The 18,818-nt window shown below is 39.7% G+C and overlaps 1 protein-coding gene across 1 annotated transcript; it reads left to right on the top strand.

Annotated features, from left to right (window-relative positions):
• The first annotated feature begins 7,275 nt into the window (after positions 1 to 7,275).
• LOC138189220 (uncharacterized) lies at positions 7,276 to 10,695 on the top strand. Its single transcript, XM_069131354.1, has 5 exons — positions 7,276 to 7,491; positions 7,556 to 7,729; positions 9,065 to 9,583; positions 9,695 to 10,407; positions 10,482 to 10,695. Exons 1-5 carry the CDS (start codon positions 7,276 to 7,278, stop codon positions 10,693 to 10,695), a joined length of 1,836 nt encoding a protein of 611 aa, XP_068987455.1.
• Positions 10,696 to 18,818: the final 8,123 nt, after the last annotated feature.

Genomic DNA, 18,818 nt, shown 5'->3' with positions numbered 1-18,818 from the left:
AATTGTAAAGTGCAAAATAAAAAAAAAAGAATAAAGAAAGGAAAATAAAATAAAAAAAAGAATAAAAAACAAAAATAAAGCAAAATAGAATAAAAGATAAGTTAAATTTATGATATACTTTGCAGTAATCATTTTTCAAATCAAGTACTTGTATACTCTTCTGTAGATAAATAAAAACTGCATCGAATCGCGTTTAAAAATGCATCGTACTATTTAAATCTGAAAATCTTGGAATTGAACTAATCCGCGAGCTTTTGATGTTTTTATTTTTGGCAATAAAATTAAAAATACAAAATGAAATAAATAAAGTGCAGAAATCGAACAATACCCTATTGTGTAATTACAGCTTAACATGTACAGCCTTTCCCTGTATCTTATTATTACATTCAATTGCATAATGATACCTAATTAAGAGAATTAGTTTCTTCCCTGTAGTGAATTTTCTAATAAAAATTATTTTAAAAAAAATTGTTTAATCCGTATATTTTATTTTTTACTTTTTTAGTCTTTATAGTTGTCGTCACAGTTGCCACATAAAAAAGTATTTTTTCAAATTTCACCTCGGATAAACCAACAATTATCTCCAACAGAAAATTGTCAAGTTTTTGAAATGAGCAAACGTTTCAAATTTCTGCTTTTTACAGCTGTGCGATAAATGAACGTTATTTAAGCTAAATAAAAACCGTCAAAAATATGACAACGTATTGCTATCTTTATCGACCGTGATAAATTTTAATGCACCGCGTTTTATTTACAGACAATGAAAAATGTTTCTCTATTATTGGTGATTAACAGAAAGAACAATTTTTTTCTGAGAAGCTATTGTAATTGCGACAATTTATGTGATTTTATAAATATTCAATGGACGCCGAGTGGCAATTCAATCTTCATTAGTGTGTCGATAATTCTTGCTAAAAATGGTTATGAGATGAAGTAATATCTCTTCGTGGATTACTCACGGAAAATTAATGATTAATGATAATTACACGACTGTACCTACTGTACGAGTAAAATCTAGCGATATTCTGTCGTTTCCCAATGATGCAAATGTACATCAATGTAATATAAATGATAAATATTTTCTCGAAATATGGGGACAAAAATATAGGGAAAAAAACAACATCATGGAACTAGCGAGAATGTGAGACAATTGAGAGATAGAGGTAAGATCAAACGAACCGACTTTCATGGTAGCCCAGTAACGTACGTAGCGGTGGATTTTAACGAAGCGATGAGATCCGAAAAGAACGAGTTATGGAAAACGGCTATGAATGATGAAATGAAATCGCACCATGAAAATAAGACGTGGATTCTTGTAGGAAAACCAAAAGATCAGAAGGTAGTTAGTAATAGGTTGGTTTTAACCAACCAACCTTAAGGAAGGTAAAGATAAATTCGGACAACTCGGAACGATAGAAAACGCGACTTTTAATAAAAGGGTGTTCACAGAAAGAAGGCATAGATTATAAGAAAACCTTTAGTCCCGTTGCTCGGTTTAACGCAATTAGATTAATGCTGAGTATTGCAGCCAAAAATAAGCATTTAAAGCACTTAGCACCTTTTTCTTTCCCCGGACACTTAGCATTTAAATGATCCGCACTGCCACAACTGAAACGTCTTCTATAATCACTAATTGTTTGCCTCGACTGATTCCGCACTTCTGATCGTGTTCGATCACTCGCGGAGAGACGCGATCGCGAGGAAGCACGCCAACGGGAGTCGTAAATTGCCGTTACGATTAGATAATCGACGCCACGAAATGATCGATCCCCTATTTCGATTAGGATAATATAGGTGGTTTAATTGAATATGACACTGATATAATTAGTTATAAATCGCAGTTTATTCCAGCAACTTTGTAAAGAAGATAGTTGCGCTGGTGCGTATGTATAAGATAAGTAAGTGCCTGATCTACGGGTGTAAACCCGGTCAAAGGGTGTTGACTGCATGAAAGATGGAAGATCAGTGAAGTTCGGTGATGATGCTGTGGCGGAGGATAGCTAAGGATGGATGTGTCTAGCGCACGGGACTATCGGATTTGTCGGTGACGATTTTGGCTAAGAGAGTGAGGGAAATAGGCTTCGGTGTTAATTGGTTATTTGCTATGGTGGTGGGTGAGGAAGGATGCTAACCGCCCTCGAGATAAAGTCGCAAGTGGGAGGCCTCATACGTGAGAAAAATCAACTTTCCCTTGTCAAGCCGTAGTAGACAATAGTCGTTAAGAAGCGATAAAAAAAAGGACATTGGTTCGGTCTGAAGGACCTTAGCTAGCAAATTCGTGGGATTTATGACGGGTCCTTAAGACTATTGAGGGTACGCAGTACGGGTGAGCGGACATCTGGATTCGTCTGGCACGCGGCCTGGTCTAGCTAGAGGGTCGCCCGACGTAAGAGTTAAAATCCACCGGTAATTTTTCCGCTACGTACGTTACTGGGCTACCATAAAAGGCGGTTCGTTTGATCTTACCTCTATCTCTCAATTGTCTCACATTCTCGCTAGTTCCATGAGGTTGTCTTTTCTGTCCTATATTTTTGTCCCGATATTTCGAGAAAATATTTATCATTTATATTACATTGATGTACATTTGTATCACTTGAGAAACGACAGAACATCGCTAGATTTTACTCGTACGGTAGATACAGTCGTGTAATTGTCATTAATCGTTAATTTACCGTGATTAATTCTCGAAGAGATATTACTTCATCTCATAACCATTTTTATCAAGAATTATCGACATACTAATGAATATTGAATTGCCACTCGACGTCCATTGAATAATTATAAAAGCACATAAATTAGCGCCATTGCAACAGCTTCTCAGAGAAAAATTGTTTTTTCTGTCAGTCACCAATAATTGAGAATCATTTTTCATTGTCTGTAAAGAAAACGCGCAGCATTAAAATTTATCGCGGTCGATGAAGATAGCAATTCGTTGTCATATTTTTGACGGTTCTTATTTAGCTTCTTTTTCTGTTTGCCTGCGCAATACTATTGAAGTTAAATAACGTTCATTTATCGTACAGCTGCAAAAAGCAGAAATTTGAAACGTTTGCTCATTTCAAAAACTTGACAGTTTTCTATTGGAGATAATTGTTGGTTTATCCGAGGTGAAATTTGAAAAAATACTTTTTTATGTGGCAACTGTGACGACAACTATAAAGACTAAAAAAGTAAAAAATAAAACATAAAGATTAAACAAATTTTTTTAAAAATAATTTTTGTTAGAGAATTCACTACAGGGAAGAAACTAATTCTCTTAATCATGTGTCATTATGCAATTGAATGTAATAATAAGATACAGAGAAAAGCTGTACATGTTAAGCTGTAATTACACATTAGGGTATTGTTCGATTGCTGCATTTTATTTATTTCATTTTGTATTTTTTATTTTATTGCCAAAAATAAAAACATCACAATCTCACGGATTAGTTCAATTCCATGATTTTCAGATGTAAATGGTACGATGCATTTTTTAGACGCGATTCGATGCAGTTTTTAATTCTCTATAGATGGGTATACAAGTACTTGACTTGAAAAATGATTAGTTTAAAAGATATCTTAAATTTAACTTTTTTTCTATTTTATTTTGTGTTATTTTTGTTCTTTTATTCTTTTTTTTTATTTTATTTTCCTTTCTTTATTCTCGTTTTTTTTATTTTGCACTGTACAATTTGTCCAGCTGAACATTAAATTTAATTTTGTATGTTGTAATTTGGACCAATCGCGGGGAGGTGCAATCACGAGGAGAGACGTCAACGGGAGTCGTAAATTCCCGTTACGATTATACTAATCGACACCACGAGTTTATCGATCCCCTGATTTCCGTTAGGATAATAGGGGTGATTAAGTTAATATAACACTGTGATTCACAGAATTATAAAATATATATTTCCAACACTTAAACTACACTGTTGAGTAGATATAAATCGTCGATAACAACTTGTCGCACGAAGATGAGATAGATATGAATAGTAGAGCAAGGTTCGTACAGTCGAATTTCGTATGTTAGTGGACGGGAGAGTTGTTTTTCTTACTACCTGTCGCCCTTAGGCTAGCACGGAAGAAAGCTCGGTGTGGGTGTGCCCTTTGCATGAAGAACGCGGATTCGTTATTCACGCTGTTCGTCAGGAAAAGTGAGGGCAACGATACGCGATGTTGATTGGTTGTGACCCATGCTGATACGTGAAGGAATGAGTCGGAAGCCTCCTACCGACGTGGTTCATGAATGACCTTGTACATGGGAAAACCCAGCCTGTTTTAATAGATAGCTATTCGGTTTTTCCTAATGGTTGCGTACCCGCTTTCTCCATGTTTTTAATTGCGCCTAATAAACCCAAGGACCTTTCTAAAAACCAGATGTGCGTCGAAAATATTTTTAGCCTTAAGAAATCTTTCAAGACAACGGATCGCCTGAAGACCCATATTGACACAATACAAAGAAACAGACAAGTTATGGTGGGTCCTTAGGTTTATTGAGGTATGAAATGACGTTACGCAGGCCGTCGGCTGCACGGTCGCGAGAGCTGCAGCGCCGATGTTTTAGGCGACGTAACATATATCTTGTGTGAATTCGAAGGAAGGATAAGAGAGAGTTAACAAGTTTCTAAGCTTTCAGTAGTTTTTATTCACTAACAGTCCTGACTAAGAATATACAATTCAGTACTAATATATACAGAAATATACAAATATCCACATAAAACTGTACATACAATCATGCGAACAAAAACATATATACAAAGCCATACATACAAAACTATACATACGTTGATTATTATACATAGGAAAAAAAGAGTGACAAGAGTACCGATTATTGGGGATCGAGGTATCCCAACTCCAGCCAGTATGCTGCCATATCTCTTGCGGATTCTCCCGGCTCTCGGTCCAGCAGCAACCTTGCAGTTATTGCTTCTCCCGGAGAAGGATCGATGTTGACTAGGCTCCCTGTCCGTCGCAACATGGTGAATCGGGTCACTCGATGTCTCTTCGCTTGGATCGGTTGTTATCGTACACCTGGCAGGACGATTTTTCTAGCCCACGGTGCCATTTTTGCCAAATTCCGTGGCAGCAGCCGTATTGAACTGAGACATTGCTCGCTTTCTAACCCCCAATCGATTAGAAACACGATGTAGCCAGTCATGGTCCGTTGTAAAAGGATGGCTCTTTCCCAAGCGCTAGCTTCCTTAAAATCTACTAGCACGGCGACTAGCATCCCTGCTCTTAAACTTTTCGCCTTCGGCAAGTACACCATGGTATGTTCCATCATCTCCAAATTGAGTGTTTTGGTTATCTTCGGACATCCAGCCAAACGAACCCACATGGTGGTAAGTGATTCGACTCGAACCACCCGGACAGGAACTCCTTCTCGGAACCGATCGTTTGTGCGTTGTGAAATCTCCATGTTTTACAAATCTTTGAAAAAATTTCGAATGTTAATGTTCGACTATACTGAGCTGCCTAGTTGACGTGTCTAGCACGGATGATGCTCTGGCTCCGCCGGGAATCGGACCTACTTTATATACCTGCAGCGCCGACCCTGAAGACTTACTCGGTCACCGCTTGAACTAAACGCACTTTTTCGTTTGTCTTGTTTCACACTTTTCTTGTCCTCGCAATATTTTATAACAATGTTAACAGTAAATACAGGCAGAATATATAGTATATTTTTGATACACAAGTGTCAGATATCAATTATTGTTTTCCGTTAAAATAAATATACCATAATTAGATGCTCTTTTTAACATTCCGATCCGCATTCTTACAATATTTTACAATTTTTGACCTGAGAATGTCGCTAGAAAATCGAAAACGAACAATTTGAAAAGCACTAGCACGCTTCAATGTGAAAATTATGACGTGGGTGTATGTGCTTTGCCCTGCTTTAAAATATATCACATTCAATTGTATTATTAATTATTAATGTAAATTATTAATGTTCAAGAATATGCATCATATCCCTAAGAAAAATTATCATTTATTTATCCAATGTGCTTGCGTAGAGAACAGCATTATCCGTCACATATTGCAGTGCTGTATCGTTTACGCGTAATTCGCGTCAAACCCTGCCATACGAAGGAACATCCCTGCTCAAAATTCAATCGTACCTAAGACGGTAAATCGATCCTTTGCAAGTTTTCTTCAAAGAGATACGCGATACGACTTGTTGGATTGAAGGGTTTCTTTTCTTCTTTCATTTCTCCTCCTTTCTTTCTATTTGCTCCTTTGTTTCTCTTTGGTCGTCACTAGTTTTCGTTTTAGTGGCGAAGAGAAATAGTTGGAACGAATTTGATTTGCGGAGTTTAAACTCGGCTCTTCGCTGATATCCGATTCGTAGTTTGGTGATTGACAATTATTGGAGTGGTGAACAACGCTTTGTATTTCATGTATTTTACGGAAGACTGCTTTATAAATTCGATATATACGAAATTCCCATAACCCCTCGTTTCGAATAGATGGAATTTTATATATAGTTCAATTTTCTTACTTGTATAAATACGAAAGTTTTTATTTTGGTACTTTGTCTTCTCTGGATTATGAATTAGTCCGAAACTCTTTCCGACAACTTCCTCTCGCGAAATAAAATATTCCTTGCTATAGAAAATCGTAGAAAATCAAATTCCTATATTAATCCTCTATCGTTATCAATTTAAATTTCGTTATCGAGTAAAAATTATTATTTTATTAAATTCCTTAAAAAATCGGAACAAACCTTCCGGGCAACTTATATTATATCTAATATATCGATAACGGTTTCGTATTATTCGATCGTGTAATGTAAAAATATAATTGTTACAACCGTTTGCGGAGAGACGCGATCGCGAGGAAAGCGCATCAGCGTGAGGCGTAAATTCTCGCTACGATTTTGACAATCGACGCCGCGAATTAGTCGCACTTCTGTTATCTTAACCGACACAGGGGAACGAAATGAACGGTTGACACCCGTACAAAAATTTCAGTATCTCAGTTCATCCTTGACCGGAAAGGCATAAAATCGTTAGACATTACAAAGGTAAATTATCCAATCGCTATCGACGTTCTAAAAGACAAATTTGACTGTCACCGTCAAGTCCGCATGCGCCACTGGGACTTGATTTTCGATTATCCGAAAATAACTAAGGAGACACCCGAAGCTATAGACGATTTCCTTGAGACGGTCGAAATAAATCTCAAAGCTTTAGATAAATTAGGTGAACCAATCACGTCAAACGTTGTCCTCATCAAATTGTTCACATCGAAGCCGTCATTCGCAAATGGCAACGCACATTACTGGACAAAAAAATGCCGTCATATACACACTTGGTAGATTTTCTTAAAACACCTACGAACGGCGATAGGACAAGTTCAACACCAACCGAGATAAAAAAGGCGCCCGACCAACATAACCGACAGCGACAACACGCGCCGCGAATTCACACTTTCGCCACTACACACAAGACGTTGGCGTGTCCAACTTGTCAAGGACCACACGAAATATGGCATTGCGATGTGTTCAAGGTGAAGTCTGCCAAAAATCTCCTCGAAATCGTCAAAAAGGCTTCACTCTGTACAAATTTCCTAGGTACAGAACACACTCATGCTCAATACTCAGCCGGTTCATGTCGCATATGCAGACAGCGACATCATACATATTTGCATCAACACCAAGGTCACGACAAATCACGATCATCTAGTGGCCAATCGTCGAGCGGTCATTCTTCGAGCGATCGATCTTCTAACGGACGATCATCACCTAGTTCATCGACACCTCCGTCGTCCCACCGTTCGAGACGCGCATCCACGTCTCCCCTGTCGTCGCCCCTATCGTCTACACGAACTTCTCCCCGAGGGTCTCCGCGAACTTCTCCAAAACGCGAGCCTCGGTGTTCTCGAACAAAAGTAGTCGAATTAAACCTACCGTCCAGTTCTCAACGACACGGGAAGGAATGACCGAATCACAGAGAACCGATTCACTGACCTCGCTTCATTCCAAATTCCATCACGATCTCTTGGTCACAGAACAGGTCAACATACTTAACAATAAAAATCAACCATTCCCTTGTAGAGCTCTGCTAGACACCGGCTCTAGCATGAATTTCATAACCGAAAAACTCGCTAGTTCATTGAAACTCAACCAACGGAAATTTTCGGTCCCAATCGGAACTCTCGACGCGTTATCGACGACCTCGAAACGCTATATCGACGGCCACGATCACCTCAATTGACGGCACATACGAACGCACACTGACGTTCCTGGTCATTCCAACTATATCGACTTGGGTCCCAGATCAAACCATAGATCGCTCACTGATACAAATACCGAGGAATCTCCAACTTGCCGATCCAGCATTCCATGGACCTGTTCGGATCGAAATCTTACTGAGCGCCGGCCCAACACTAGCATCACTTTGCGTAAGTCAATTCAATATCAGTCACTCAAACGGGCCCGACTTGCGGCTGCAAAAAACGCGATTCGGATGGGTCATCGGGGGGAGTCCAACCCCACAATGCTCAGCTCGTACATTTCACGCTTCCACGACGGCTTTACAGGCGGACCTCGCCCGTTTTTGGGAAATCGGCGAGGGGCCGCCCACTTCACACAGTTCTGAGGCGGAACGACAATGCGAGGAGCATTTTCGAAATCGACGAAGGGCGATACATTGTCGCTCTTCCATTTATCGAAACAACGCCTTCGCTTGGATCCTCTAAAGCCATGGCGATGAAACGACTCACATCTCTCTGCCGTCGTTTCCAACGAGATAAATAATTCGAAGCTGACTATCACGCCGTAATACGAGAATAATTGGAATTAGGACACGTGTCGAAGATCACCACGGATCACTCCACGGCCGACGGATATTTTCTGCCACATCACGGCGTGAACAAAGAGTCCAGCCAAACAACGAAACTCCGAGTCGTGTTCGACGGATCGGCACCAACCACCACCGGAGTTTCCTTAAACGACTTACTTCACACGGGACCGAAACTACAAGAAGACTTATTTTTTATTCTCCTGAGATTTCGTTCTCATCAATACGTCCTTACAGGCGATATTGAATAAATGTACAGGCAATTTCTTGTGCGTCAAGAGGATCGGAAATTCCAACAAATTTTGTGGCGTAACTCTAATGGAGAAATTGACACCTATCAACTTAACACAGTAACGTTCGGGCTTTCGGCGGCTCCTTATCTAGCCATTCGGTGCCTCAAACAATTTGCGGACGACGAGGGACGTCGATATCCACAAGCGGCGATAGTCTTACAGCGAGATTTCTACGTCGACGATGTTCTCACAGGGGTTGATACAAAGGTCGAGGCACAATCATTGAGAACGGAACTCACAGAACTACTCAAACTAGCCGGTTTAAATATTCGAAAATGGGCATCAAACGACCGAGAGCTGCTACAAGGACATTCCGAACAGGATATAAACGACAAACTACTTTTAGGCGAATCTCAAACATTCAAAACTCTGGGCGTTGTTTGGAACTCCTCTGACGATTCGATCCTATATTCCGTTAAAATCAATCCTACCAGCTCTCGAATCACGAAAAGAATAATCAGCTCCGAAATCGCCAAGATCTACGATCCTCTTGGATTACTTGCACCAGTAATCGTGCGAGCTAAGATGCTACTCCAACGACTTTGGACGTTAAAAATCAATTGAGACGAATCTCTGCCGGCTGATTTACATACAGAATGGAATGAATACTATACGCAGTTACCATTACTAAACCACGTAAGGTTTCCACGCAAAACTGTCATCAAGTCTGCAACCGAAATTGAGCTACACGGGTTCTGTGACGCCAGCGAAAGGGCGTATGGGGCATGTGTTTACCTTCACACCATCACTCCGGAGGGCCATGTCTGGATACGACTCCTCACTGCGAAGTCAAAAGTGGCTCCGCTCAAATCACAAACTATTCCAAGGCTGGAACTGAGTGGAGCACTTCTTCTCACAACATTGACTACTACAGTCCTTCAAGCACTACCAAACAATATTTCTCGGACTGTTTATTGGACTGACTCTATCATTGTCCTTCATTGGATCAACACATCACACCATACGCTGAAAACATTCGTCGCTAATCGTGTGGCAGAAATTCAAAGGAATGACAACCCTGCGGATCTCACATCCCGAGGACAATCGCCCGAAGACTTTCTACGACCAACCATTTGGCAATATGGACCGGAGTGGCTACAACAGCCTGAAGAATATTGGCCGACGTGGAACCCAATACCACTACCAATCGAAATACCGGAGCAAAAGAATGCAACCTGTCTGTCCGTGACTCCCGCCGACCACAGTCTGCTGGAGATATTCTCCTCTTGGCCTAAACTAATCAGAGTTACCGCTCGTTGTCTTCGATGGAGACAAAAACAGGATCGAGAGAGACCTCTAACTGCACATGATTTGACTATTGCGCACAACAAGCTTGTCAAATTATTACAACTTTGCTATTTTTCAGATGAGATCCGTATTCTCCGAGCTGATCGAAATTCTGCAGTGAGGGGGAAGTTACAACGGCTCAATCAATTTCTGGACAAGGACGGGGATGTTGCGAGTCGGAGGCCGACTCAGTCACTCAACAATCCGATTATTCGTCACAAAAACATCCGATTATTTTACCTAAGTCTTCCGTTACAGCACACGTAATCGAGCATGAACACATCTTAACCTTCCACTCCGGAACTCAAGCTACTCTATACGCCATAAGATGATCTTATTGGCCTATCGACGAACGTAGTCAAGTTTGGAGCACTGTGAAGAAGTGCGTCCGTTGCTGCCGTGCCAATCCACCTCCAGTGGATTACGTAATGGGTGACCTCCCAGCCGCACGGATAACTGAATCTCGGCCGTTTACCAACGTCGGAATTGACTATTGCGGACCATTTTACATCAAGGAACGAAAGGACCGCAACCGACGCGAAATTAAGGTATACGTGGCAATCTTTGTATGTCTTGCAGTTAAAGCAGTTCACATCGAGCTGGTCATCGACCTCACAAGCTTTATTTATTCCTCGTCGAGGATTCTGTCTAACAATATACTCTGACAACGATACCAACTTCGTTAGCGCCAACAATGAATTACGAGAGCTCCGAAACCTCCTGCACTCCGACGATCATAAGGTGAAGGTTCAGTCTTTTTTAGCCGACCGACGGATCGAATGGCGCTTCATTCCGTCCAACTCACCCCACTTCGGCGGGTTATGGGAGGCTGCAGTGAAATCTTTCAAACGACATTTCAGACGTGTCGTAGGTAACGCGCTTTTAACATTCGAAAACTTAAATACACTCATCATTGAAATTGAGTCTATCCTCAACTCCCGTCCGCTCACTCCAATATCAATAGATCCAAATGATCTCCTTGTCCTCACTCCCGGTCACTTCCTCATCGGAGACTCACCAACAAGTTTTCGAGAACGAGATTTCAGGGATACTCCGTCCAATCGTCTCTCCAGCTGGCAACATCTTTAAAAGCTCAAACAACATTTCTGGCGAATCGAGAGTACCTGAACGAGTTGAATATCCGGAACAAATGGAGCAAGGGCAGTCACGGCATATGAGAAGGCACCATCGTCATTCTCAGAGAGGACAACATTCCCCCAATGCAATGGTCATTGGGCAGAATCATCAAGGTCCAAACCGGCGCAGACGGCATCATACGGACGGCTACCGTCCGAACGGCAACGAGCACCCTGGATCGGAGCATCAAGCGGATGGTACCACTACCGAGCAGATCGACGTCAGATGACTCCGAAGCATTCATTAACAGTAAGGAATTCTAGAAGAGACCCACCTCACAGCACCACATCTTATCAATTGATCGGTACCCTCTCAACGGGGGGAGTATGTTACGACACGAGGCATTCCATAGGCCGTATTCTTAACCGTCGCTCGTGGCACGACAGTGTCGCAGACGGATCGTCTCAATCATCCGACAAATATACAATGTATCGGCTAGCAGCAAACAGAGCGAGTTCCAGAACCTTCGATTCGGTCCGTTATTTTAACTACACACATAAGGTGACACGCGTGCTGATGGCGTGATCGGTGGCGTGACCCGAGCATAGTGGGGATCGCCTCCCAAAGAACACAAAGGGACCATCGAAGGTCAATCAGTATCGATTGAGAAACCGAACGGAATGCGCTAAAAGAGTCTAACGAACAAAATCCAAGTCGCATAGTCTACCAACTATATCAATAAATATTGTAAAGCCGAGTCGATTTATTACATCAAAGTAACTGTATAATCGTTCAATAACTTGTGACGTGCTTATTGTATTCTTATATATATTGTCGAATATACCATTTTTTGTTAACCTGTTAATTCAGTGTTAACCTCATTTACCTAACTCTGTTATCTTAACCGAAACAGGGGAAAGACTATTTTGCGCCGACGATTATCAAAATCGTAGCGAGAATTTACGCCTCTCGCTGACGCGCTTTCCTCGCGATCGCGTCTCTCCGCGAACGGTTGTAACAATTATATTTTTACATTACACGATCGAATAATACGAAACCGTTATCGATATATTAGATATAATATAAGTTGCCCGGAAAGTTCGTTCCGATTTTTTAAGGAATTTAATAAAATAATAATTTTTAATCAATAACGAAATTTTAATTGATAACGAATGAGGATTAATATAGAAAATTTACTTTCTACGATTTTCTATAGCAAGGATTTTTTATTTCGCGAGAGGAAGTTGTCGGAAAGAGTTTCGGACTAATTCATAATCCAGAGAAGATAAAGTACCAAAATAAAAACTTTCGTATTTATACAAGTAAGAAAATTGAACTATATATAAAATTCCATCTATTCGATACGAGAGGTTATGGGAATTTCGTATATATTGAATTTAAAAAGCAGTCTTCCATAAAATACATGAAATACAACGCGTTGTTCACCACTCCAATAATTGTCAATCACCAAACTACGAATCGGATATCAGCGAAGAGCCGAGTTTAAACTCCGCAAATCAAATTCGTTCCAACTATTTCTCTTCGTCACTAAAACGAAAACTAGTGACGACCAAAGAGAAACAAAGGAGCAAATAGAAAAAAAGGAGGAGAAACGAAAGAAGAAAAGAAACCCTTCAATCCAACAAGTCGTATCGCGTATCTCTTTGAAGAAAACTTGCAAAGAATCGGTTTACCGTTTCTTAAGGGTATGATGCATACACTTGAACTTTAATAATTTACCTTAATAATGAATAATACAATTGAGTGTTATATATTTTAAAGCAGGGCAAAGCGCATACACCCACGTCATAATTTTCACATTCAAGATGCTAGTGCTTTTCAAATTGTTCGTTTTCTATTTTCCAGCGACATTTTCAGGTTAAAAATTCTAAAATATTGTAAGAATGCGGATCGGAATGTTAAAAAGAGCATCTAATTATGGTATATTTATTTTAACGGAAAACAATAATTGATATCTGACACTTGTGTATCAAAAATATACTATATATTCTGCCTGTATATACTGTCAACATTGTTATAAAATATTGCGAGGACAAGAAAAGTGTGAAACAAGACAAACGAAAAAGTGCGTTTAGTTCAAGCGGTGACCGAGTAAGTCTTCAGGGTCGGCGCTGCAGGTATATAAAGGGGGGCCGATTCCCGGCGGAGCCAGAGCATCATCCGTGCTAGACACGTCAACTAGGCAGCTCAGTATAGTCGAACATTAAAATTCGAAATTTTTTCGAAGATTTGTAAAACATGGAGATTTTACAACGCACAAACGATCGGTTCCGAGAAGGAGTTCCTGTCCGGGTAGTTCGAGTCGAATCACTTACCACCATGTGGGTTCGTTTGGTTGGATGTCCGAAGATAACCAAAACACTCAATTTGGAGATGATGGAACATCCCATGCAGTACTTGCCGAAGGCGAAAAGTTTAAGAGCAGGCATGCTAGTCGCCGTGCTAGTAGATTTTAAGGAAGCTAGCGCTTGGGAAAGAGCCATCCTTTTACAACGGACCATGACTGGCTACATCATGTTTCTAATCGATTGGGGGTTAGAAAGCGAGCAATGTCTCAGTTCAATAAGGCTGCTGCCACGGAATTTGGCAAAAATGGCACCGTGGGCTAGAAAAATCGTCCTGCCAGGTGTACGAGAACAACCGATCCAAGCGAAGAGACATCGAGTGGCCCAATTCACCATGTTGCGACGGACAGGGAGCCTAGTCAACATCGATCCTTCTCCGGGAGAAGCAATAACTGCAAGGTTGCTGCTGGACCGAGAGCCGGGAGAAACCGCAAGAGATATGGCAGCATACTGGCTGGAGTTGGGATACCTCGATCCCCAATAATCGATACTCTTGTCACTCTATTTTTCCTATGTATAATAATCAATGTATGTATAGTTTTGTATGAATAGTTTTGTATGTATAGTTTTGTATGTATAGTTTTGTATGTATGGTTTTGTATGTATGGTTTTGTATGTATGGTTTTGTATGTATGGTTTTGTATGTATGATTGTATGTACAGTTTTATGTGGATACTTGTATATTTCTGTATATATTTGTACTGCATTGTATATTCTTAGTCAGGACTCTTAGTGAATAAAAACTACTGAAAGATTAAAAACTTGTTAACTCTCTCTTATCCTTCCTTCCCATTCACACAAGACATACAATATTAAATTCAATGTTCAGGTGGACAAATTGTAAAGTGCAAAATAAAAAAAAAAGAATAAAGAAAGGAAAATAAAATAAAAAAAAGAATAAAAAACAAAAATAAAGCAAAATAGAATAAAAGATAAGTTAAATTTATGATATACTTTGCAGTAATCATTTTTCAAATCAAGTACTTGTATACTCTTCTGTAGATAAATAAAAACTGCATCGAATCGCGTTTAAAAATGCATCGTACTATTTAAATCTGAAAATCTTGGAATTGAACTAATCCGCGAGCTTTTGATGTTTTTATTTTTGGCAATAAAATTAAAAATACAAAATGAAATAAATAAAGTGCAGAAATCGAACAATACCCTATTGTGTAATTACAGCTTAACATGTACAGCCTTTCCCTGTATCTTATTATTACATTCAATTGCATAATGATACCTAATTAAGAGAATTAGTTTCTTCCCTGTAGTGAATTTTCTAATAAAAATTATTTTAAAAAAAATTGTTTAATCCGTATATTTTATTTTTTACTTTTTTAGTCTTTATAGTTGTCGTCACAGTTGCCACATAAAAAAGTATTTTTTCAAATTTCACCTCTTATAAGCCAACAATTATTTCCAATAGAAAATTGTCAAGTTTTTGAATTGTGCAAGCGTTTCAAATTTCTGCTTTTTACAGCTGTACGATAAATGAACGTTATTTAAGCTAAATGAAAACCGTCAAAAATATGACAACGTATTGCTATCTTTATCGACCGTGATAAATTTTAATGCACCGCGTTTTCTTTACAGACAATGAAAAATGTTTCTCTATTATTGGTGATTAACAGAAAGAACAGTTTTTCTCTGAGAAGCTATTGTAATTGCGCTAATTTATGTGATTTTATAAATATTCAATGGACGCCGAGTGGCAATTCAATCTTCATTAGTGTGTCGATAATTCTTGCTAAAAATGCTTATGAGATGAAGTAATATCTCTTCGTGGATTACTCACGGAAAATTAATGATTAATGATAATTACACGACTGTACCTACTGTACGAGTAAAATCTAGCGATATTTGTCGTTTCCCAATGATGCAAATGTACATCAATGTAATATAAATGATAAATATTTTCTCGAAATATGGGGACAATAATATAGGAAAAAAAACAACATCATGGAACTAGCGAGAATGTGCGACAATTGAGAGATAGAGGTAAGATCAAACGAACCGACTTTCATGGTAGCCCAGTAACGTACGTAGCGGTGGATTTTAACGAAGCGATGAGATCCGAAAAGAACGAGTTATGGAAAACGGCTATGAATGATGAAATGAAATCGCACCATGAAAATAAGACGTGGATTCTTGTAGGAAAACCAAAAGATAAGAAGGTAGTTAGTAATAGGTTGGTTTTAACCAACCAACCTTAAGGAAGGTAAAGATAAATCCGGACAACTCGGAACGATAGAAAACGCGACTTTTAATAAAAGGGTGTTCACAGAAAGAAGGCATAGATTATAAGAAAACCTTTAGTCCCGTTGCACGGTTTAACGCAATTAGATTAATGCTGAGTATTGCAGCCAAAAATAAGCATTTAAAGCACTTAGCACCTATTTCTTTCCCCGGACACTTAGCATTTAAATGATCCGCACTGCCACAACTGAAACGTCTTCTATAATCACTAATTGTTTGCCTCGACTGATTCCGCACTTCTGATCGTGTTCGATCACTCGCGGAGAGACGCGATCGCGAGGAAGCACGCCAACGGGAGTCGTAAATTGCCGTTACGATTAGATAATCGACGCCACGAAATAATCGATCCCCTATTTCGATTAGGATAATATAGGTGGTTTAATTGAATATGACACTGATATAATTAGTTATAAATCGCAGTTTATTCCAGCAGCTTTGTAAAGAAGATAGTTGCGCTGGTGCGTATGTATAAGATAAGTAAGTGCCTGATCTACGGGTGTAAACCCGGTCAAAGGGTGTTGACTGCATGAAAGATGGAAGATCAGTGAAGTTCGGTGATGATGCTGTGGCGGAGGATAGCTAAGGATGGATGTGTCTAGCGCACGGGACCATCGGATTTGTCGGTGACGATTTTGGCTAAGAGAGTGAGGGAAATAGGCTTCGTTGTTAATTGGTTATTTGCTATGGTGGTGGGTGAGGAAGGATGCTAACCGCCCTCGAGATAAAGTCGCAAGTGGGAGGCCTCATACGTGAGAAAAATCAACTTTCCCGTGTCAAGCCGTAGTAGACAATACTCTTTAGAAGGCGATTTAGATATAGGATATTTGTTCGGTCTGAAGGACCTCGACTAGGAAATTCTTTGGATTTATGGAGGGTGCTTGAGAATATTGAGGGTACGCAGTAAGGACGAGTGGACATTTGGTTTCCGTCTGGCCCGCGGTGTATGGCTTGGTCTAGGTAGAGGGACGCCCGAAGTAACACCGATTTTTTAAGGAATTTAATAAAATAATAATTTTTAATCAATAACGAAATTTTAATTGATAACGAAGGAGGATTAATATAGAAAATTTATTTTCTACGATTTTCTATAGCAAGGATTTTTTATTTCGCGAGAGGAAGTTGTCGGAAAGAGTTTCGGACTAATTCATAATCCAGAGAAGATAAAGTACCAAAATAAAAACTTTCGTATTTATACAAGTAAGAAAATTGAACTATATATAAAATTCCATCTATTCGATACGAGAGGTTATGGGAATTTCGTATATATTGAATTTAAAAAGCAGTCTTCCATAAAATACATGAAATACAACGCGTTGTTCACCACTCCAATAATTGTCAATCACCAAACTACGAATCGGATATCAGCGAAGAGCCGAGTTTAAACTCCGCAAATCAAATTCGTTCCAACTATTTCTCTTCGCCACTAAAACGAAAACTAGTGACGACCAAAGAGAAACAAAGGAGCAAATAGAAAAAAAGGAGGAGAAACGAAAGAAGAAAAGAAACCCTTCAATCCAACAAGTCGTATCGCGTATCTCTTTGAAGAAAACTTGCAAAGAATCGGTTTACCGTTTCTTAAGGGTATGATGCATACACTTGAACTTTAATAATTTACCTTAATAATGAATAATACAATTGAGTGTTATATATTTTAAAGCAGGGCAAAGCGCATACACCCACGTCATAATTTTCACATTCAAGATGCTAGTGCTTTTCAAATTGTTCGTTTTCTATTTTCCAGCGACATTTTCAGGTTAAAAATTCTAAAATATTGTAAGAATGCGGATCGGAATGTTAAAAAGAGCATCTAATTATGGTATATTTATTTTAACGGAAAACAATAATTGATATCTGACACTTGTGTATCAAAAATATACTATATATTCTGCCTGTATATACTGTCAACATTGTTATAAAATATTGCGAGGACAAGAAAAGTGTGAAACAAGACAAACGAAAAAGTGCGTTTAGTTCAAGCGGTGACCGAGTAAGTCTTCAGGGTCGGCGCTGCAGGTATATAAAGGGGGTCCGATTCCCGGCGGAGCCAGAGCATCATCCGTGCTAGACACGTCAACTAGGCAGCTCAGTATAGTCGAACATTAAAATTCGAAATTTTTTCGAAGATTTGTAAAACATGGAGATTTTACAACGCACAAACGATCGGTTCCGAGAAGGAGTTCCTGTCCGGGTAGTTCGAGTCGAATCACTTACAACCATGTGGGTTCGTTTGGTTGGATGTCCGAAGATAACCAAAACACTCAATTTGGAGATGATGGAACATCCCATGGAGTACTTGCCGAAGGCGAAAAGTTTAAGAGCAGGCATGCTAGTCGCCGTGCTAGTAGATTTTAAGGAAGCTAGCGCTTGGGAAAGAGCCATCCTTTTACAACGGACCATGACTGGCTACATCGTGTTTCTAATCGATTGGGGGTTAGAAAGCGAGCAATGTCTCAGTTCAATACGGCTGCTGCCACGGAATTTGGCAAAAATGGCACCGTGGGCTAGAAAAATCGTCCTGCCAGGTGTACGAGAACAACCGATCCAAGCGAAGAGACATCGAGTGGCCCAATTCACCATGTTGCGACGGACAGGGAGCCTAGTCAACATCGATCCTTCTCCGGGAGAAGCAATAACTGCAAGGTTGCTGCTGGACCGAGAGCCGGGAGAAACCGCAAGAGATATGGCAGCATACTGGCTGGAGTTGGGATACCTCGATCCCCAATAATCGATACTCTTGTCACTCTATTTTTCCTATG

The sequence above is a fragment of the Bombus flavifrons genome, unplaced genomic scaffold, assembly GCF_040668555.2.
Source record: "Bombus flavifrons isolate JBK064 unplaced genomic scaffold, iyBomFlav1_principal scaffold0019, whole genome shotgun sequence".
NCBI lineage: Eukaryota > Metazoa > Arthropoda > Insecta > Hymenoptera > Apidae > Bombus > Bombus flavifrons.
This window is presented reverse-complemented; position numbering and strand designations above follow the sequence as displayed.

Excerpts from the sequence above, each read along its gene's own strand:
- LOC138189220 (XM_069131354.1), top strand. The coding sequence starts at position 7,276 with ATGCCGTCATATACACACTTGGTAGATTTTCTTAAAACACCTACGAAC. Across the intron at positions 7,730-9,064 it reads TAACGGACGATCATCACCTA|GATCGGAAATTCCAACAAAT; the intron begins GTTCATCGACAC and ends GTGCGTCAAGAG. Across the intron at positions 9,584-9,694 it reads CTCTTGGATTACTTGCACCA|TTACCATTACTAAACCACGT; the intron begins GTAATCGTGCGA and ends TACTATACGCAG.